This window comes from Pleurodeles waltl, chromosome 6, assembly GCF_031143425.1.
Source record: "Pleurodeles waltl isolate 20211129_DDA chromosome 6, aPleWal1.hap1.20221129, whole genome shotgun sequence".
In the NCBI taxonomy this organism is placed as follows: domain Eukaryota; kingdom Metazoa; phylum Chordata; class Amphibia; order Caudata; family Salamandridae; genus Pleurodeles; species Pleurodeles waltl.
In genome coordinates this window covers 1,605,148,015-1,605,170,782 of record NC_090445.1, presented here as the reverse complement: position 1 = coordinate 1,605,170,782, position 22,768 = coordinate 1,605,148,015, and the positions used below count along the sequence as shown (strand labels likewise).

Genomic DNA, 22,768 nt, shown 5'->3' with positions numbered 1-22,768 from the left:
GTAAAGGCAAAACGGTGACAGGAGGATGTGAAACAATTTGAGGTTTATCCTTAAGGTAGTATTGTACTTAGTTAAGGACTGATCCCTGGATCCCAGTATCACATAGTTTCAGGGCAAGTAGTTGGAGGTCTACCATTCCAAAATCTGAGTACAGGCCTAGTAGGAGTAGAACAGCAACTTTGTTATCAACAGAGTTGTTGAGTTCATCCCAGGCTGAGGTAAGGTGCTACTTCTAGTTCTAAATCCATTTGGTCTGTCCGACATTAGCCATTTTTCTTCAGTAAAGGTCGACACCTGTGAATAAGCCACCTTTTCAGTGAGTTTATCTTGACAGAGTCTCTTGATCTGTAGTTTACTTCTTTAATGTAAGATGTTTTCATGTCACTTGGGATTTCACCAGTAGATAAAAGGGAGTAAATAGTCTTTGTCATTGGAATGGCAGCCTAGGATTTTAGAACAATGGTTTTGAAAATGGTTCAATGTTTTGAAGGTATGATCTCAGCCACTGGGGATTGCTCAGGCCTCATTCTAGTCAATCATTTTTTTGTAGGTGAAAAACGATGGTCTGGAATTGCGGGCCAAGACATACCCAAAGTATAGATAAGGAAGGTCAGGCTTCCTTATGAAACAGAGCCCAGAACATACACTGAGACCAGTGCAAGACGTTGCGGTTTAATTATACATGTTTGACTGTTATCGCAAAGTAGAACTAGATATTCCCACACCAAAGTTCTTTTCATCATTATCAGTGCTTTGTAGTCTGTAATGATGGACACAAGTATTTGGTGATGCCCAAGTTGGCCTCCTATAGCTCTCTGCTAGTGGCATACCTTGACTTTTTTGCCCAAGAAGCTGTCATCTCTCTTGTGGATCTTCCCTGACCCCCTCTGGAAGAGATATGCCAGACACTAAATATGCCAATGCAATCGTAGAACGAGTCCACCTAGTACTAGTCATGGAAGTGGCATTTTCCTGGTCCACCAGCACATAGACATACATAAATAATTAGACTTTGTGAAGATTGGAATCTTTGTAAATAGATTAGGTGTAAGGGCTCCCCAAGCCTCTAGCAGAAGAAAAAGTCCTTCATACATAGGAGAAGGAGATGGACCAAAACTGTTAAAATCACTTCCTGTGCCCAGTTTAGAAGCGTGGGAACACTGGGAAGAGGATTAGGACCTGGTCTCAGAATTTCTTTAAAATATGCACAGCTCCCAATTCACATACTCTCCGTACTAACATTGCTGCAACCAAAACGTTCTGATTCATTGTCAAAATGTTAACATCTACTGATTCTCTGGGTTCAAAAGGACGTGTCTGCCAAACCCCAAGAACCAGAGATAAATTTCATGGTAGGGTAAAAAAATGGGACACAGGATGAGTCTAGAATCTAGAATTTTTCAATCACCCTGATTCTCCTAGGGTTCCCTAAAATAGATGACCATTAAAACATGAGGGAAGAAATGGACACATTTCTTGAGGAACCTTCGCGCATGAAGATGAGCCCTGGGGACCATAAAGATCAAGCATGCTATGTGACCTTGTAGTTTTAGTCAGAGGCGTGCTGAAGCATGGGACATATACAAAAGAGATGAAAGTAGGCAATGAATGGCTGTAATTATGTAGTCTGTGAGAAACACTAAACCCAGATCTGCATTAAATTGTGAAACAAGATTTTTGGAAGAGATATATTGACATTTCTTCCAGTGGAGCAGAAATCAGTGATGGTTTAAACATCTCTGAAGTGCTTTCAGTCACTCTACGGCCTAAGACTCTAATGACATATGAAGCATCCAGTCATGTAGGTACAAGTTAAACTTCCACCTGTAAAGGTGAAAAAATGACAACTAATGAAACCACCTGTTTTGTGAAGACTAGTGATGCTGACTTGAGGCCAAATGGAAGGACTCAAAACTGGAAATGCCAATTATGCACACAAAGCCTCAGATGCTCTTTGTGAATAAGAGCTATTGAAATGTGAAAGTGAGTGTCCATTATATCCATTGTTATCGGGAAGTTGACTGCTGGAATCAAAGCTACAACATTTTGAAGCATCTGCACCCTTAATAATACTGGCTTCTCTCATTGATTCAAGACTTACAAGTGTATCACCATTCTGAATCCCCCTTACAGCTTCTGAAACAGAAAGATGATCAAATACACTCCTGTTTTTTCTCCTTCGCTGGTTTTGGTATTACTTTACTTTTGCTCTGTAGATCATAAATGGCTTTGAGAACGTCATAACCTTTATCTGTACACCTGGGCAAAGGTGTCTGTTTGAAGCCTTGATCTTGAGAGGTTTAAATTCTATCTGATACTCCTCTGAGAAAATTGTACAATCCAGGCATCTGATGTAGACTCCCCCCACATTTCCAAGAAGAATATCAGATGGGCTCTTTTTAGAAGTGAAAAGCAGACTCTATCCTATGCTTCGTCACGAAAAAAGGCTGTTTGGTAAGGGAACTTTGCTTATGCTTTAATTTAATAAGCCAGAGCAACCTTTGCCAAGTTTGCAAAATTGAGATGACTGTTGTTACTTCCCAGAAGGTTGACAAATGGAAGACTTTACTGTGGACCCTGATGGTGTTGGTTATTATTGCTGCTGAGACCGAAAACAAGGGGAGTGCTTCTTCTGCCCACAGAGATGAACTGAAAAGACATATGAAGAGTCCCCAATTTCTCTGGTACCTCCCTATGCCAGTCCTTAATTATCAGGTTTATGTGGGCTGAAATAGCTGCTCCTTCATCCAATTCCTACACTATTACAATGTCAAAAGGAACATAAGACAGAAACTGTATCTGTCTTTCCATACCCTTCAAGAGTGAAGAGCATTCAGTCCCCTCTTCAACAGGCTTGAAGGAAATATTTTAATCTGTAATCAATGATTGAGCATGATTGGCCTAATACATTCCAGTCCTGAGAGCCAAGTGAGAACTTTGAAAGGTCTTTTTTAATGATGAATTAAGCTAATTTTAAGACAAATCTTTCCTACTGACATTATTTAAGTTTGCCATGGAGTTTCTGCCAATCAGACTTACTACTGAGAATCAACATCAACTAACACTGGTAATTCGTCATCCATGTCTTCCAGTGGGTAACGGTTTGCAATGAATCTGGAAGCTTACTTTTGCCAACCTCTCAGACAGTCACTAACATGAGAATGGATTGAGAGATTCAATTGAGCAGACCTCTGAAATTGCTTTTATTTTTAATGTAGCAATAGCCTCAATAGCAATCTTCCAGAGTCTTCATCCTCAGACTCCTTCTCCACTTATTTGCAGGAAAAGAGGATCTTGATGCGGAAAAGGTGGAGGAAGATTGGATCTGATGGCACTTCAGAGAATGTTTATCCATGCTGCTAGAACAAGTTAGGGTGAAATACTTCAAAGCTCTGTCAGCTGTAATTGCTCATTCAGGAAGCACAATTGCCAACAAATTCAACAACTCAGGTGACAATTTCTTTAATGTCGTACAAAATATTCCCAAAACCCAGAGGAACATCTCGCCCAATGGCCAGAGCTTCCAACCTTTGCATTGGAGAACCAGATCCAAGTCTTGGCCTCAGCTTGAAATCTATCACTAGGGCCCTCATTACAACCCTAGTGGTAAATCCCACTTACCGCCATGCAGAAGACCGCCAACATACCGCTGCGGCCGCAGAATTCCGCTACAGGTATTACGACCCACAGCCCGGAATCCGCCACAATACAGACACCCACACAAGTCTGCCACACCAAAGGTCAGTGATAAACTGGTGAAAACAAAACCGACACCGTCACGCCAACAAGAATACGCCCACAGTATCACGACCCACGAATCAACGCGGCGGTCTTTCAACCGCGGTAAACCATTGGTGGTACACACTGCTGCGCTCAAAATACACACACATTTACAAAACACAACCACATTGGACAATTCGAAATACACACACCTGATACACATACACACACCACACCCACACACCCAATCCAATATAAAACACACACCCACATTACCCACAAACCCTTACTACCAGAAATTTGAAAGCAGGCCACAGAGAGACACAACCTAAAACAACACCACCATCCACAGACACACAACACCATCACTTACACAACATCCACACACCTCAAACAACACACACCAACACATCCCCTCACACATCACAACAGACACCACCTCACACATCACCCACACCACATCATGGCACCTCAACGACATCCCAGATTCTCTGAGGAGGAGCTCAGGGTCATGGTGGAGGAAATCGTCCGGGTAGATCCACAGATGTTCGGATCGCAGGTGCAGCAGACATCCATTGCAAGGAAGATGGAGCTATGGCTCAGAATTGTCAACAGCGTGAACGCAGTGGGACAGCATCCAAGAACACGGGCTGACATCAGGAAGAAGTGGAACGACCTACGTGGGAAGGTGCCTTCCGTGGTCTCCAGACACCAGATTGCTGTACAGAGTACTGGCGGTGGACACCCACCTGCTCCCCCACAACTAACAACATGGGAGGAGCAATTCTTGGCAATACTGCATCCTGAGGGCCTTGCAGGAGTAGCAGGAGGACTGGACTCTGGTAAGGCAAATCTTTACTACCTTATCCCCCCACCTGCATGCCATCACATACTCCCACCCTTACCCTCACACCCATCACCCCAACAACCCACAGATACCCCACCAACACAACCCACACATCCCAAAACCAAGCCCTGCATGTAACATCAATGCATGGAAAGCCATCACCCAAGCATGTCCAGTACAGAGACTCACTCATGCCCCAAAATCACCAATCACACAAGGACCAAGCCAATAATGCAAGCACGGGAGTAGAGGGACACTCACCCATTGCACACGATGGCACACACAGATACAATAATTATGCATTTACACCCCAACAGGACCCCTACCCAACGTCACATGACAGGAGGTGCCAGACATATCCAGTCCCCCCACAGAAGAGGCCCACAGTGATGACAGTAGCTCTGCATGCCTGGATCAAGATGACCAGCCCGGCCCATCTGGGACCTCGGGACAGTCGGTTCCCCTGCCACTGTCACAAGCCACCACAGAGCCTCCCCCTCAGGAAACACCAGCACAGCTCCCCCCCAGCGGGCCAATCCCTCTGTCCCCAGGACACATCAATCAGCAGTGTGTCCACCACTACAGGGAACCCAGGCAACCCCACTAACACAGGACGATCAGGGACCTGGGGGCAGTGGCCACACGGTTTAGGGGACAGAGGCAGAGAAAAGGCACCTGCCGTCGCAAAGCCAGGTTGTGCAGCATACAGCAGGCCACGATTATCTGGCACACCTTCTTCGGTGAATAGTATAGGTAGCCACCTGTCAGATGGAGGCACCGGAATCTGGCCTTCAGGAGGCCAAAGGTGCGTTCGATCACCCTCCTAGTTTGCCCATGTGCCTCATTGTAGCGTTCCTCTGCCCTTGTCCTGGGATTCCTCACTGGGGTCAGTAGCCATGACAGGTTGGGGTAACCAGAGTCACCTGCAAATGTCGAGGGACAACTGTTAGACACACACTAACCCTTAGGGACAGCCCCATACCCAGACACCTATGTCAACTGTATTGGGACCTTGGGCTCACATATTAGCCACACCCGGTGTCTCTGGAGTTGCCCCATCACATAAGGGATGCTGCTATTCCTCAAAATGTAAGCGTCATGCACAGAGCCAGGATACTTGACATTCACATGGGAAATGTACTGGTCTGCCAAACACACCATCTGCACATTCATAGAATGGTAGCTCTTCCGGTTTCTGTACACCTGTTCATTCCTGCGGGGGGGTACAAATGCCACATGTGTACCATCAATGGCACCAATGATGTTGGGGATATGTCCCAGAGCATAGAAGTCACTTTTCACTGTGGGCAAATCCTCGACCAGAGGGAACACGATGTAGCTGCGCATGTGTTTCAGCAGGGCAGATAACACTTTGGACAACACGTTAGAGAACATTGGCTGGGACATCCCTGATGCCATTGCCACTGTTGTTTGAAAAGACCCACTGGCCAGGAAATGGAGCACAGACAGGACCTGCACTAGAGGGGGGATTCCTGTGGGATGTCGGATAGCTGATATCAGGTCTGGCTCCAACTGGGCACAGAGTTCCTGGATTGTTGCACGATCAAGTCTGTATGTGACTAGAATGTGTCTCTCTTTCATTGTTGACAGGTCCACCAGGGGTCTGTACACCAGAGGATGCCGCCATCTCATCACCTGCCCCAGCGGACGTGCCCTATGGAGGAGAACAGCGAGCAGAGAGTCATCCAACACTGAGGTATCACAATGTGTTATTTGCAGAAACGTTATGAATCCGCAATGTGGCGGTATCTCTCTATATTCCCGGCCTAGATAGGTGTGACGCAGTTAACATCCATCACATGTGGCCTCCTGAAATGGCGGCTGCCTGACCTGTAAGTTGGGACAAGGGGATATGAGGTAACTGCACTGGCGTTCTACACCGTCACGGTGTGCGGTCTAAGACTGCGGCGCAATTCTGCATTGGTTAACAGTCGGCCCTATGGGTCCCAGGAGCCAATGACGATGTACGCCGGTGGTGACGGTACGCACTGCCGCGGACGTGACCGCCATTTTCTGTCTGTTCACTCACTCGATACCTGACCTTCAAAAGGAGAGGACCTACACTGCAAGTGCTGCTGTGACCTGTGTCTGGAAGCGACGATGGCTCATGTGTCTGGGGAAAGGGCCCATGCCTTCACTCCGGAGGTGTTGGAGAAACTAGTGGATGGGGTCCTCCCCCAGTACACGCAACTGTACGGTCCTCCAGACAAACAGGTGAGTACACTGTGAGCATGCTGCATGGGCAATGCCTGTTTTGAGTGGTGTGGATGGAAGATACATGGGGGGGCTGAGGCCTGCATGTGCTGATGGGGAGTGTATGTGCGTCAGGGCATGGGTGGGAACTGGGGGGCAATGAGTATGATGGTCCAGACGGGTAAGTAATTTCCTTTCCCCCTGTACCATTCCTCTAGGTCAGCGCCAACCAGAAGAAGGGGATTTGGTGTGCCATCGCCAAGGATGTCCGGACCCTGGGGGTCTACCACAGACAGAGCACCCACTGCCGTAAAAGATGGGAGGACCTGCGCCGCTGGAGCAAGAAAACGGCGGAGGCCGAGCTGGGGATGGCCTCCCAACGTGGGAGGGGTGCCCGTCGCACCATAACCCCCCTGATGTTCCGGATCCTGTTGGTGGCCTATCCGGAGTTGAATGGGTGCTTGAGGGCATCACAGCAGCCACAAGGGGGTGAGTATACTCTCATTCAGATGACTCTGTGCGCATTAGGAGGTGTCTGGGTGGGGGAGGTGGGCAGTGGGTTCCCCTAGGCCAGGGCGAACTTGGTAGGCAAGGCCCCTTGTGAGGCAGGCCATGTGGCACCCCAAACCCACCAGTGGTCAGAGCCATCTACACCTAGTCAGGCTCCTGTGACTTCCAGGTGTGCATCAATTGTGCTTAGGCCTCATACCCTATGGTCAGCTGAAATTTCTAGGAACTGTTAGTGCATGGCATAGTGCAGAGGGCTGCTCCCTGTGTGTTGTGTCTGCCAACTGTAGTGGTGTTGCATGCACTGAACATGTCTTTCTTCTGTCTTCCCCCCCTTTTTGTGGTCTTCCTGTTCTTGTGTGCAATAGCATCATCAGTTGGAGGAGCATTGGCAGCAGAGCAGGAGGGAGCTGCAACCCACTTGGCCCTGGAGGGTGAAACAACGGAGTCTGAAGCCACCAGTGGGACGGAAGCCGAGGGGAGCTCCACGGCAGGGACAGGAGCAGACAGCAGTGTCAGCGAATCCTCCTCTGATGGGAGCTCCCTAGCGGTGGTGGGCACCTCTGTGCCCACCGCATCAACAGGTACAGCCGCCACCCCACCTACCAGCACCGCCCTCCCAGCAGCCCCTCAGTGTGTGTTCCGTGCCCACTCACCCAGGAGGGTGGGCATCTCCTTCGCCCCAGGCACCTCAGGCCCTGCCCCAGTCAGCCCTGCAGCCCTCAGTGAGGAGGCTATTGACCTCCTGAGATCCCTCACTGTTGGGAAATCTACCATTGTGAATACCATCCAGGGTGTAGAGAGGCATTTGTAACAAACAAATGCATACCTGGAGGGCATTCATTCTGTGAAGGCAGCCCATCAGAGAGCATTTCAGGCTCTGGCCTCAGCACTGATGGCAGCCATTGTCCCTGTGTCCAGCCTCCCCCCTCCAACTTCCTCCACCCAGACCCAATCCCCTGCAACTCAGCCTATCCCAAGCACACCATCAGACCAGCATGCACACTCATCAACACACAAGAGTGGCTCAGGCAAACATAAGCACCACACATTCCACAGGCACTCACACAAGCACCATCCCCATGCAGACACAGCAACATCCACTGCCTCCACTGTGTCCCCCTCCTCCACATCCTCCTCCTCCCTCCCTGTCTCGTCTCCACTCACACCTGCATGCACCACATCCTCAGCCACTGCCTCCATCACCAGCATGCCCATCACCACACACCGCTCACGTGCACTCACCACCCCACTACCATTCACACATCCCCAGTGTCCTATCCCAGTGTGTCAGTGAGCCCTCCTCCCAAAGTACACAAACGCAGGCACACACCCACCCAACAGCCATCCACCTCACAACAGCCTCCGGCCCATGCACCTTCATCCAAATTCAGCAAATGTACACCTCCTACAACCACTACCTCTAGGTCCACTCCCAAACGCCCTCCATCTTCCCGTCCCAGTGTGTCTAAAAATCTCTTCCTGGCTAACATTTACCTCTTCCTTACACCTCCACTCCTGTCCTTCCCCTAGGGCCAGGCTTTCCAGGTCCCAGCCCAGCACCTCAGCCACCACATCCCCAGGCACAGTGGTGCCAGCAACTGCGGGTTCATGGAATGCGCCACCCATCAGGGCTGCCAGTGTGCCACGTAGCGAGGGCAAGGATATTCCGCCACCTGCCAAGGTGAAAAAGGTGCCCACATCCCAGAGGGAGAAGCCGAAACTACCAGCCACCAAGGTCTCAGCAAAAACCAAAGGGGATAGTGGCAAGACAACTGCGGCACCATCAAAGCTGGGGATGGGCCAAAAGCTGAAGAGCAGGTCAGGAGAGGGCATGGTGGCACCGACTGAGGGACCAGTGTCACACTTTGTGTCCATGAGCATGCCAACCTGTACGGCGGCGAACACCGCTACCTGCCCCGCCACCACAACCACCACAACCACCACCTGCACCACACCCGGCACGTCTACAGCCTCAACAACAGTCCCCAGCCTCTTCCACAGTGAGCAGCTGTCCGAGGCTGCAGGAGGCGTCCTGCTGTGTCCCTCAGCAGGTGCTGACCCATGCACCGCCGCCAGCACTGCCACCACAGACACCGCTGGGCAGCTTCCATGAGGCAAGACTTCCATCACTGTTTGCACCTGCAGGTGGAAGGTGCAGCCACAGCAGTGTGGGGTATGTCGCTGCCTCCGTGGCGTATCATGCTACCTGAACCTCGCAAATCTCGTGGCACGCTCGCCCAGGTGAGGGAATTGTACCGGCCACACTGCACGTGGAGCACTCTGGCCACCATGCCCCCTCCAAAACCATTGGAGAGATACATCCACTACCTCAGTCCTTGGCAGGATGAAGCACTCTGGGCACAAAGCCCCCTACAGAACCAGTGGAGAGGTACATCCACTACCTCAGTCCTTGGCAGGATGAAGCACTCTGGGCACAAGGCCTGTAGGAAAGTACCATCTTGCCTGGCATGTTACCCCCATATTTCACTGTATATATGTTGTTTTAGTCTATGTGTCACTGGGACACTGCCAGGCAGGGCCCCAGTGCTCATAAGTATGTGCCCTGTATGTGTTCCCTGTGTGATGCCTAACTGTCTCACTGAGGCTCTGCTAACCAGAACCTCAGTGGTTATGCTCTCTCTGCTTTCCAAATTTGTCACTAACAGGCTAGTGACTAAATGTACCAATTCACATTGGCATACTGGTACAACCATATAATTCCCTAGTACATGGTACTGAGGTACCCAGGGTATTAGGGTTCCAAGAGATCCCTGTGGGCTGCAGCATTTCTTTTGCCACCCATAGGGAGCTCTGACAATTCTTACACAGGCCTGCCACTGCAGCCTGCTTGAAATAACGTCCATGTTATTTCACAGCCATTTACCACTGCACTTAAGTAACTTATAACTCACCTATATGTCTAACCTTCACCTGGTGAAGGTTGGGTGCAAAGTTTCTTAGTGTGCGGGCAACCTGGCACTAGCCAAGGTGCCCCCACATCGTTCAGGGCAAATTCCCCAGACTTTGTGAGTGCTGGGACACCATTACACGCATGCACTGTACATAGGTCACTACCTATGTACAGCATCACAATGGTAACTCCGAACATGGCCATGTAACATGCCTAAGATCATGGAATTGTCCCCCCAATGCCATTCTAGCATTGGGGGGACAATTCCATGATCCCCCGGGTCTCTAGGACATAACCCGGGTATTGCCAAACTGCCTTTCTGGGGTCTCCACTGCAGCTGCTGCTGCTGCTGCCGACCCCTCAGACAGGTTTCTGCCCTCCTGGGGCCCAGGCAGCCCTGGCCCAGGAAGGCAGAACAAAGGACTTCCTCTGAGAGAGGGTGTAACACCCTCTCCCTTTGGAAATAAGTGTGAAGGCTGGGGAGGAGTAGCCTCCCCAGCCTCTGGAAATGCTTTGATGGGCACAGATGGTGCCCATCTCTGCATAAGCCAGTCTACACGGGTTCAGGGATCCCCCAGCCCTGCTCTGGTGCAAAACTGGACAAAGGAAAGGGGAGTGACCACTCCCCTGACCTGCACCTCCCAGGGGAGGTACCCACAGCTCCTCCAGTGTGTCCCAGACCTCTGCCATCTTGGAAACAGAGGTGTTTGTGGCACACTGGACTGCTCTGAGTGGCCAGTGCTAGCAGGTGATGTCAGAGGCTCCTTCTGATAGGCTCTTACCTCTCTTGGTAGCCAATCTTCCTTCCTAGGTAGCCAAACCTCCTTTTCTGGCTATTTAGGGTCTCTGCTTTGGGGATCTCACCAGATAACGAATGCAAGAGCTCATCAGAGTTCCTCTGCATCTCCCTCTTCACCTTCTGCCAAAGGATCGACCGCTGACTGCTCAGGACGCCTGCCAAACTGCAACAAAGTAGCAAGACGACTACTAGCAACCTTGTATCGCTTCATCCTGCCGGCTTTCTCGACTGTTTCCAGGTGGTGCATGCTCTGGGGGTAGCCTGCCTCCTCTCTGCACCAGGAGCTCTGAAGAAATCTCCAGTGGGTCGACGGAATCTTCCCCCTGCAACCGCAGGCACCAAAAGACTGCATCACTGGTCCTCTGGGACCCCTCTCAGCACAATGAGCGTGGTCCCTGGAACTCAGCAACTCGGTCCAAGTGACTCCCACAGTCCAGTGACTCTTCAATCCAAGTATGGTGGAGGTAAGTCCTTGCCTCCCCACGCTAGACTGCATTGCTGGGTACCGCGTGATTTGCATCTGCTCCGGCTCCTGTGCACTCTTCCAGGATTTCCTTTGTGCACAGCCAAGCCTGGGTCCCCGACACTCTAACCTGCAGTGCACAACCTTCTGAGTTGTCCTCTGGCATAGTGGGACTCCCTTTTGTGACTTCGCGTGGACTCTAGTTCACTCTTCTTCCAAGTGCCTGTTCAGGTACTTCTGTGGGTGCTGCCTGCTTCTGTGAGGGCTCCCTGACTTGCTGGGCGCTCCCTCTGTCTCCTCCTTCAAGTGGCGACATCCTGGTCCCTCCTGGGCCACAGCAGCACCCAAAAACCTCTACCGCAACCCTTGCAGCTAGCAAGGCTTGTTTGCGGTCTTTCTGCGTGGGAATACCTCTGCAAGCTTCAATGTGACGTAAGACATCCGTCTTCCAAAGGAGAAGTCCCTAGCTCTCTTCTTTCTTGCAGAACTCCAAGCTTCTTCCATCCGGTGGCAGCTTCCTTGCACCCGCAGCTGGCATTTCCTGGGCTCCTGCCCACTCTCGACACTGTCATGACTATTGGACTTGGTCCCCTCGTCTTACAGGTACTCAGGTCCGGAAATCCACTGTTGTTGCATTGCTGGTGTGTGTTCCTCCTGAAGAATCCCCCTATCACGACTTCTGTGCTCTCTGGGGGTAGTAGGTGCACTTTACACCTACCTTTCAGGGTCTTGGGGTGGGCTATTTTTCTAACCCTCACTGTTTTCTTACAGTCCCAGCGACTGTACAAGCTCACATAGGTTTGGGGTCCATTCGTGGTTCGCATTCCACTTTTGGAGTATATGGTTTGTGTTGCCCCTATACCTATGTGCTACCATTGCAATCTACTGTAACTTTACACTGCTTGCATAACTTTTCTTGCTATTACCTGCATAATTTTGGTTTGTGTACATATATCTTGTGTATATATATATATAACTTATCCTCATACTGAGGGTACTCATTGATATACTTTTGGCATATTGTCATAAAAATAAAGTACCTTTATTTTTAGTAATTCTGTGTATTGTGTTTTCTTATAATATTGTGAATATGACACCAGTGGTATAGTAGGAGCTTTACATGTCTCCTAGTTCAGCCTAAGCTGCTTTGCCATAGCTACCTTCTATCAGCCTAAGCTGCTAGAAACACCTCTTCTACACTAAGAAGGGATAACTGGACCTGGCACAAGGTGTAAGTACCTCTGGTACCCACTACAAGCCAGGCCAGCCTCCTACAAGGCCCCCTCCAGAACCAGTGGAGTATCACACCCACTACTTGGCCACTACTTGGCAGGATGAAGCACTCTGGGCACAAAGCCCCCTCCCGAACCAGTGGAGAGATACCTCCACTACCTCAGTCCTTGGCAGGATGAAGCACTCTGGGCACCATGCCCCCTCCAGAACCAGTGGAGAAATACATCTACTACCTCAGTCCTTGGCAGGATGAAGCACTCTGGGCACAAAGCACCCTCCAGAACCAGTGGAGACTGTTATCCACTTGAGAGACTGTGGCTTTGCACTACCCAGGACAAATCAGTGGGCAAACCACCCACTTGAGAGACTTGAGAGACTGTGGCTTTGCATTACCCAGGATAAAGCAGTGGGCAAACCACCCACTGGAGAGACATGAGAGACTGTGGCTTTGCACTCCCCAGGATAAAGCAGTGGGCAAACCACCCACTGGAGAAACTTGAGAGACTGTGGCTTTGCACTCCCCAGGATAGAGCAGTGGGCAAACCACCCACTTGAGAGACTGTGGCTTTGCACTCCCCAGGATAAAGCCGTGGGCAAACCTCCCACTTGAGAGACTTGAGAGACTGTGGCTTTGCACTCCCAAGGATAAAGCAGTGGGCAAACCACCCACTGGAGAGACTTGTGAGACTGTGGCTTTGCACTTCCCAGGATAAAGCAGTGGGCAAACAATCCACTTGAGAGACTTGAGAGACTGTGGCTTTGCACTCCCCAGGATAAAGCAGTGGGCAAACCACCCACTGGAGAGACTTGAGAGACTGTGGCTTTGCACTCCCCAGGATAAAGCAGTGGGCAAACCACCCACTTGAGAGACTTGAGAGACTGTGGCTTTGCACTCCCCAGGATAGAGCAGTGGGCAAGCCACCCACTGGAGAGACTTGAGAGACTGTGGCTTTGCACTCACCAGGATAAAGCAGTGGGCAAACCACCCACTGGAGAGACTTGAGAGACTGTGGCTTTGCACCCCCCAGGATAAAGCAGTGTGCAAACCACCCACTGGAGAGACTTGAGGGACTGTGGCTTTGCACTCCCCGGGATACAGCAATGGGCATGGAGCCCCCTCGTGCAGCAGTGGCGTCGTGCGTTCATCAGGCTGAGGTGCCCCCCTCCGCCTGAGGTGCCTGTATATTTTTGATCTGATGCCCCAGCAGTGTTCTCTCCGTTTCCAATCACGTATCATGTGTGGGCTTCGCCCATGCATTTTGGGCCCAGTGGTCTACGGACAATGATTAGTACACTATCCGGACTTGTGTATTTGGTGTACATATTTGTATATACTGAATTTGGAGTTTTGACTAATGGATTTTTAATGTTTACAATAGTTACAATCATTTCCTTTTGTCCTTGCGTTCTTCCAGGGGGTGGGGGATTGTATATGTAATGTTGCTGCATCTACTTGCATGTATGTTGTAGTGTGTGAGGGTGGGGGTGGGGGTGTTGCATGTGTGTGTCACTCTCTTTCCTCCCCCACCCCCTGTGTTGTAGGTGCAGTACTCACGGTGGTCGCCGCTGCCGCAGTTCGTACTCCTGGTAGAAGAGGAGGTAAACCAACATGGGTAACACCTGAAGTCCGGGCTCCATGGCGTCCTGGTTCCTGGTTGGGTGTCAAGAGGTGAGTGTTTTTCCTTCTGTGTACTGTTTCCGCTGTGCTTTTGATAGTGTTGGTTCCGCCCCGGAAAAGGTGGCGGATAGGCCTCTTGTAATACAGTGGGTGGTACTTTGTCTCCCACCTGTCTGTTGGTGGTTTCCGCCGCACTGTTTGTTTCTACCGCTGTGGCGGTCGGAGTGTTAAAGTGGTTGTCCATTTTTTTTTTTCACGGCCTGTTTGCGGTATTACCGCCACTTTAACACCGACCACCAGGGTTGTAATGAGGGCCTTAATCTTCACTAGCCTTTGACATCGTGTAATGTAATCTAGTACTCATGTAGAGCACTCCAATGCCATCTGGCTGAGTTCACACCATATAAAACTGCCAAAAAACTGCACACATAACATGCTTATTTATTGGTTGTTTCCTCTCAGTTAAACTGAAAGTATGAGCTCCACACCTGGAATAAAGTGCACATGAGAAATGCTGCATACTGCACACTTTTTCACTGTGTTTAACTACTAGAGTGACATGGACATGGAGAGCACATCCAAGAATCAGGCACTGCAGCAGCTGTTATGTGCTGCACTGATGCCCTCCCCATCACAATCCCCTGGGTCAGAGCGTGAGAGACTTCTGCTATGGCCAAGGGAGTGTGATTTTCCTACCAATAACGGGATTGCGTCAGTGATGTAGTCACATCCATTGGCAGGGCTGGCACCCAGGAAACTAATTCCTCGTTTCCTTGGGAGCATTGAGGGGACTGAAAATAGCCCTGTTCTTCACACTCAATTATAACCTTGCTTTCAATGCAGAGCATCATGCAATCATAGTGTTATATGATTGCCTGCCACTTCCAATAGACACCTGTGATCTTTTTAAAGGGGGGGGTGGCAGCACCTAGGGCAAGGACCTGGGCTTTCACCACCCTCCCAAGAAAATCAGTTTTTCTGCTCAGCCCTAGGGAGTGGACAGAGAAAAAAAGGCAAGCGGTCAAATTGTGTCCTTTGCCCTGATCTGCCACCCCCAGGAGTTAGAAAGCCCACTAGAAACGACAGGTTTAGTAACAAAAAAACATGGTGGGGTGGCCAACAATGTGCAGGACCATGCTTCCATCCCACAAAAGAGCACAACAGTTTGTCTGTCCCTCTTGGAAGGGAAACAATTAACTTTACCCCAATCTGCCACCCTCCACCTCCCTGGGAGGAAGAAAGCCCACTAGACTTGAGGGATTTTGTATCTGGGGCAAAAGAAATGCTTGCAAGCGTCCTACTCTGGCATTGGTCCATAGCACCACCTAAAGGGGCAAAGCAGTCTCCCCCCGCCTTCCTGGGAAGCAGAGAAGGGGTTTACTCTCAATTTTCCCCTGTGGAGCAGCAAGCCTACTAAACACCAGGGATTTCAAAATGGTGCCAAAACCAGCACAAGGATGTGGCGGCCTACCCTGGCATCAAATTGAAAGAAATGTTGTTTATTAGTGAAACATTTGATGTATACCTGTTGCAGTTTGAGCCATTTCCTATCACAGAAGATAGGGCCACCCACACAAGTGGGCTTTTTGGGGGACAAGAGGAAACACTCAGTGGTAGGAAATGTTTGGATCCCTGCAGATTCCAGAACTTTTCCTCACAGAAATGTGAGGAAAATGTGTTTTCATCTAAAATTGAGGTTTGCAAGGGCTTCTGGGTAAGAAACCTCTAGGGAGCCATGCAAGTAATGGCACCGTGGACTTCTCCAGGTGTCTAGTTTTCAGAACTTGTGCAGGTTTGAAAGGTTTCCCTGGGTAGCAGATTAGCTAGGGCCCAAATCCCCAGCTATCCAAAACGCAAACAATTGTCAGTTTTGAGTGGAAAATTGTGATCCATCCATATTGCGTTTATGGCCCTTTCCTATCATGGGCGCTAGGTGCACCCACACAAGTGGGGTATTATTTTATTAGGAGACATATGGGCACACTAGGTGGTAGGAAATTTGTGGATCCCTGAAGATTATGGAACCTTCCCTCCTGCAGGTTCCCTCTCAGAAATGTAAGGAATATGTGTGTTTTTCGCTAAAACTTGAGATTTGTTAGGGGTTTTGGGAAAGAAAGCAGTGTGTGATCCACACACATCACACCACCTTGGACTCCCCCGGATGTACAGTTTTCACAAATGTGCGGTTTTACCTAGGTGGTGGTGAGCTAGATTCCAAAATCCAAAGCTACCCAAATAGCAAAAAAAGGGTTGTTTTTGAGTGGAAAAATGTGATCTGACCCTGTTGTGTTTTGAACCCTTTCCTATCATGGGTGCTTAGTCTAACCACACAAGATGGGTACTATTTTTATTGGGAGACAAATGTAAATGCTGGGAGGTAGGGCATTTGTGGATCCCTGCAGGTTCTGGAACTTTCCCTCTCAGACATGTGTGATAAATATGTGTTTTTTTGCCAAAGTTTGAGGTTTGCAAAGGTTTCTGGGTAATACAAACTTGTGAGATCCATGCACGTCACACCTAGACCTGGGTGGAATTTAAATTAAACCAGCATTAATTGCTGAATTTGACGTTATGCTTATTTCTTGAAATTCCCAAAATTACATCAGTATGCCACTTTGCATAATTACCCAGAGTGTCTAGTTTTCATAAATGTCTGGTTTTGGTAGGTTTCCATGGTTGCCGGCGGATCTAGTGCCCAAATTCCACAGCAAGTAACATTTGAAAAAAATGATTAGTTTTCAGTGTGAAAATGTGATGCGTCCATGTTGCATTTTGGGCTCTTTCCTGTTGTGGGCACTAAGCCCACCCACATAAGTGGGGTAATATTTTTATCGGGAGCCATGGGGAAATGTTGGGTGATAGGAAATTTGTGGATCCTCACAAATTTGAACTTTCTCCCACAGAAGTGTGAGAACAATGTGGATTTTTAGCCAATGTTTGAGGTTTACAAGGGCTTCTGCGTAAGAAAGCCTTGTGAGAACTACACATGTCACACCACTCTGGACTTCCACAGGTGTCTAGTCTTGAGAAGTGTGTGGGTATTGTAGTTTCCCTTGTTGGTGGAGCTAGGTTCAAATTCCGCAGCTACCCACATTGTTAAAAAAGTGTTGATTTTGCTGGATGAAATCTAATTCTCCATGTTGTGCTATTGGGTGTTTTCTGTTGCAGGCACTAGGGCCAGCGACACAAGTGTGATCTTGGTTTTATTTGGAGCCACGCTGGAGCATAGATTAGTAAAACATGTGTTATTACCAATTGGATCCCTCCGCATTTCTGGCTTCCAAATATGAGCCACTGTGCTAGAAAGAAGACACTTTGCAAAATGCCCCCTAAACCACAGGATAGTAAAGTTACCTTAAAAAAATCAGAGGTGTGTAAATATCCACTGTCCCTAAACTCAGTACCTTTGTGCCTTTCAGAAATATCTAGGTTTCCTTCATTCTCATGTTCCACTCTTTATATTTTACATATGACTATATTATTGGTACACAATGAAAAAATCACTCTAAGGTGCAGCTCGGTTTTTGGCTCTCTGTTTCATGTGTTTTTGGAGAAACTAGAAACCTATATATCCTTGTGACCAGAAGGGTCTATCAGATGAAGTGGTATATTGCTCTTGTTAATTGGCCATCGTGACAAGAAGGTACAGGTGAAAACAATGTCACAAGTGGCTGTTTGTTTCTACTCATTTTCAATATTTTTTTATTGTAACAATTAGATTTATTGGGAAAACCCTCAGTGATCTGCACAAATGACCTCTTGCTGAATTCAGACTTTTGTCTATTTTCAGAAATACATGGCTTTCTGGGATCACCCATGGATTTCACACCTGTTTCTACCACAAACTGAAAGTAGGCTGAAACCATAAAATTAGGAAAAATGGACTACCTCTTAGAAAAATGCCAAAACTGCGGGGAAAAATGTTTTCAATACAACACTCCTTTTTCAAAGCTGGGAAGATAGTGGTTTAAAAAAGAGACTCAATTCCAGCAGGAATCTCATAATAGTCCTGGTGTTTCTTGTCTTAGTCACAGGCAGAAAAAAGGAGGATGCTGACAATGCCAACGTCCTTTATAATGCATGGGAACATGGGTGGAACTGAACTTACAGAATTGTTTCTGGTTATTTTTTCCATCTTTTGGGGTACTTACCTACTAAGCAATGAATTAAGTGATTCAACTTAAGTGTATGATAATTTGTAGCTTGTCGGTATATATTATGTAGTACTCTCTTTAAAGTTGACTGTGCGTGCTTTATTGTGGGTTTCTGTATATCCTCAGTGGGTGATTGATAACATCTCATATAGCCTACATTTGTGATTTTGTGTGTGCGCATGCATGTGTGGGTTTCTAAATTAATATAACTCATTTCTGCTCTGTTTGTCTATTTTATGTTCACCACCCCTTGATGCAGGGGCAAGAAACTGCAAGGAACTACTGCAAAAAGGGACCATTCTGAGTGGCTGGTACACTATCTACCCTGAGGATGGGAAAACCATGACTGTGTTTTGTGACATGGACACCGATGGAGGAGGGTGGATTGTAAGTCAGCAATGATTTGGAGGGATAGTATGTGAATCAATGAAGCATCTGTTTATTAATAAAATCCTGCAAGTTTGTAATACATGGTTCTGTTCCTTACCACATTATGGGACCTCCTGAAGCAGCACTTGCACAGATGGCACGTTTATGTCAACAGCATAAACAATAATTGGCAATTTTCTACCAGAAACAGCAAGAGAAAGTAAAAAAAAATCATTCTCACCAGTACAGGCAAACGGTTAAAAAACAGTAGGCGTACCGGAAAATATTTAAATAATCATAAAGCAATTGGACTAGCAATAACCAACATACACTACAGAATTGTGATGGAGAATGTTTTTTTCCTACTCTTGGTGTGGCAGAAGAGAGCATCTTCTTTAGTTTGTTTAAAATGAGTTCTTTATTCTATAAGCGACATAGCCTGAGGAAGACTGAAGGCCAACTGATGCATTCCAAGTCACACACTAACTCCACTTGCCATTCTCCCACTCAGAGGCCAGGGAAGCAGACTCTAAGCACTAGGACTGAAAGGTTCTCGGCTTATGTGTGACACGTTGGGCCTGATTACGACCTTGGAGGATGGGATACTCCGTCCCAAACGTGCCGGTTATCGTGCCCATTTGACAAGTTCCATAGGAGATAATGGAACTTGTAATACGGCGGACGGGAGTTCTATCACATTTGTGATAGAGTACCCCCGCTAAGGTCATAATCAGGCCCTTTGAAGGAAGCTTACTGCAAGCTCTGAGAGACAGTTTTGTGCTTGTAATGTTGATGTATGTAATCTCTATTCCCAGTTGTAAAATGTAATGGTCTACAAAAAGCCACAAATCCTTAAAAATGTATCAAAATGTTTTCCACACATAAAAAGGATCTATTGTCCATAGTTACCCATTACCACTGATTCTACCACTCCACAGCCCCAGCAGTTGTTTCACCTTATCGTGTTACTGTCATGATTGGGTACACATTGAAGAGGGTCAGAACACAATCAATTTTCTTAACTATAAATGCAGGAAGGTAAGCCACCAAATTGAACTTTCCTCACACTCTGGAAAAGTATGGAAGAGTTGTAAAAGGCCCCAGCAGAAGTAAGCAGGGGTTCGGGAAGCATGTGAGGGCCAGGAATGCAGTCCTTGGCAACAACCAAACATGATGAGTTGGGGCTCAACAATGGAAGGCCTGCTTTTAGAAAAGAAACAACACCTGGCCCGTGCAAAGGTCACTGTGATGGGGCTGCCCAAACGTGGGAAAATGAAACCCAAGCTAATCAATGGACAATCAAAATGCAATCGACTTTCTTTGTAGATCCTTTTTTCAGTTGGAACCTGCAAATTGAAAGACACCATATCTAATAGATATGGTTGACTAGTTTACCCAGAACCAAAATTGTGACCTTTGTCTTTCAAGAAGGGATGACGTGCATTAACAGATGCCTGCTTTATGAATGCCCAAAATATTGAGAGTCACAATGAATGAATGATGTGAGCATTATAGCACTAGGCTGCCCAAAATGTGTGTTGTACAGCCCCACAACCGTTATTGACTACCTTCTGCTTGTTGAAAAGCAAAATCTTCAGGAATTTTCAGAAGTTCAGCAATCCCATTGAGTCAAGAAAATGCAGTCATGTTTGCCAGTTCAGTCTGAAATTAATCTAGATGGCACATTTTTGATTATCTGAAAGGAGGCAACTAGATTTTGGCTACAATTACGAAAGTAACATTCCTGATGTCCAGGCATAAGAAAATCACTACCCGAACACCTGCATGTTTCAGCCTTTCTGAGCTGTTTTAGATGTGCCTCCTCAGCAGGTGACCATTTTTCAGTATTCCTCAGCCAGTTAAACATGTCAAGTCCTCTTCCCTTAGCCAGTGGATCGATAGTCTTCTTCTGTAAGCTAACAGCAGCATGACATTAGTGACTTCTTGCCTATTTTTTGATTTCTTGTTTTTTGAAGGTGTTCATCTCCTACACGTGCCTTAAATCTGATCTGGAGTCTTAGTCCCCATGACTAAGTAGGGCCACATGTTGTTCTGTTCACTGCTTTGCGTACCTCACTGTATTGCAGGAGTTGCCATAACTAATCATAAAGGTAGACTGCTCTTCCCCAGAGTTATAAACCTACCACCCTCTAACGAATCGTGTATGTGTTGCAGCCATGCCTCACTCAGTGCTTAATAACTCTTCATATCTGGCAACTGTAAGCTGGCTCTTGAGCTAGCATATGCTCCGGCTACTGTTCTTGACGATAAATTATGAATATTGGATTTTCCCATGATTAACGTTTATATCATTGACCTTTGGAAGAAATTGGGTTATTGGTTTGTGGGGGTGGAAGCCCAAATCAGGCAACAGCCATAGTCCTTGTCAGGATGAACTGCAAATGCCATTAAATTAGCCTGTGCTTAACCCTCTGGTACCTTGGCACAAAAGTAGTCAGGATTAACATAGAGGCAATGTGTAAAATGTTTCTGCAGCACACAAACAATTATAAAGTGAAAACACAACAGCAAAAAACATCCCAAACCAATACAGAAAAACAGAGTAAATTTGAATACATGAAATGACACCAAAACAAATTAAATCCAATCAGTAGAACATAAGTCATGTTTTTTAAAAAAAGTTTTTAGTAAAATCTAGCACCTAAAAGTTGAAAGCGCCAACTGAGGGTGTCTGGTCTTGCAAGGCTGGGTGAATGTCAAAGGTTAAGGCTGACTGCAATGGAGCGTGAGTCTCATACAAGGGATAGATTGGACCCTTTCTTGGCTTACCTTCAGACTTAGGAAAGTTCTTGAGAAGGCAGAGTCCAGTGGGGCAATGGAACAGGCTGTGTCAGAGGACAAGCCAACGACGCCAGGGAGCAGCTGGATAAAGTCTTGTTGAAGTCATCAATGATGGAAGGAAAAGTTTCAGTTGGGAAATGCTGGATGGATGAAGGCAGACTGACCAACGATGCACCTGGGGTGAATTGGCTGACAGGAAGGTCCCAGTCTTCTCTTGATCGCCAAGTAGTTTTCCTTGAAAAATGCTCTAAGTCCCTGGGTTTAGGATTAGGCAAGAGCAGTACCACCAACACCACCTCTAAAGGTCCAGGACCTGGAGGGCACCACTTAGGGGGTCAGGTCTGACTCCAGCAGAGGCCTTCAGCAGGGTTCAGGGCATCAGGAGCTTGTTATATGCCTATAACTCACACAGTAAGTCAGCCAACTAGTTTTTGGAGTCACTATGGTGATCCTGAGTTCCATGAGCAGGTCCAGTCCACCTTATTCAGATAGCAGGGCAGCAAGGCAGTCTTTTCAGCACTAGGCCAGCAGGGCAGTCCTTCTGGCAGCAGGTCAGTTCTTCTTCTGAATCTTCCACAGGTCCGGGAGTGTACTGAAGATTGGTTCTGAGGGTCCAATATGTATATCTGTTGTCTTTGTATGTGAGGGGATACCATGTCGTATCCCCACATTTAGTTCTGGAAAGTTCTTCTCGTATCAAGCCTTCAACCTGTCTCGAGTGACAATAGGCTGGTGTCAGGTTCGTTTCTGTATGCTAAACCCTTTGAAGTGTAAGTGGGTCCAGGCACAGTTCCATCCTCAGCCATCCTGGCAAGATGGTCCCCACATCTAGTCCCCTTTGTGTCACTGTTGGGAAAGAATACACAAGCCCCACCACAGAGTCATTCACAGTCATGTGGCCCAGGACAGTGTGGTTACGACAAGCAAATGCCAACTTTCCAAAAGTAGCATTTTCAGAACTGTGACTTAAAATCTGACCTTACTGTTAAAGAGGATTTTATATTTCAATTTATTTGAGTCCAAACAGCATATTTCTATCTGCTTCTAATCAAAAGTTAACACTTATTAAATGTAATAAGGTAACCCAGAGTTAGCATATGGAAGAGGTGGGGCTCACAGCAGTGGAAA

General features: G+C 47.6%; 1 protein-coding gene across 1 annotated transcript in view; it reads left to right on the top strand.

Moving 5' to 3' along the window:
• Positions 1-22,768, top strand: part of LOC138301222 (ficolin-1-B-like) — a 129,738-nt gene that overhangs the window by 65,936 nt on the left and 41,034 nt on the right. The window contains exon 10 of the mRNA XM_069241467.1: positions 18,729-18,856. Coding sequence (XP_069097568.1) covers positions 18,729-18,856 — 128 coding nt within the window. The remainder of the gene's footprint in view (positions 1-18,728; positions 18,857-22,768) is intronic.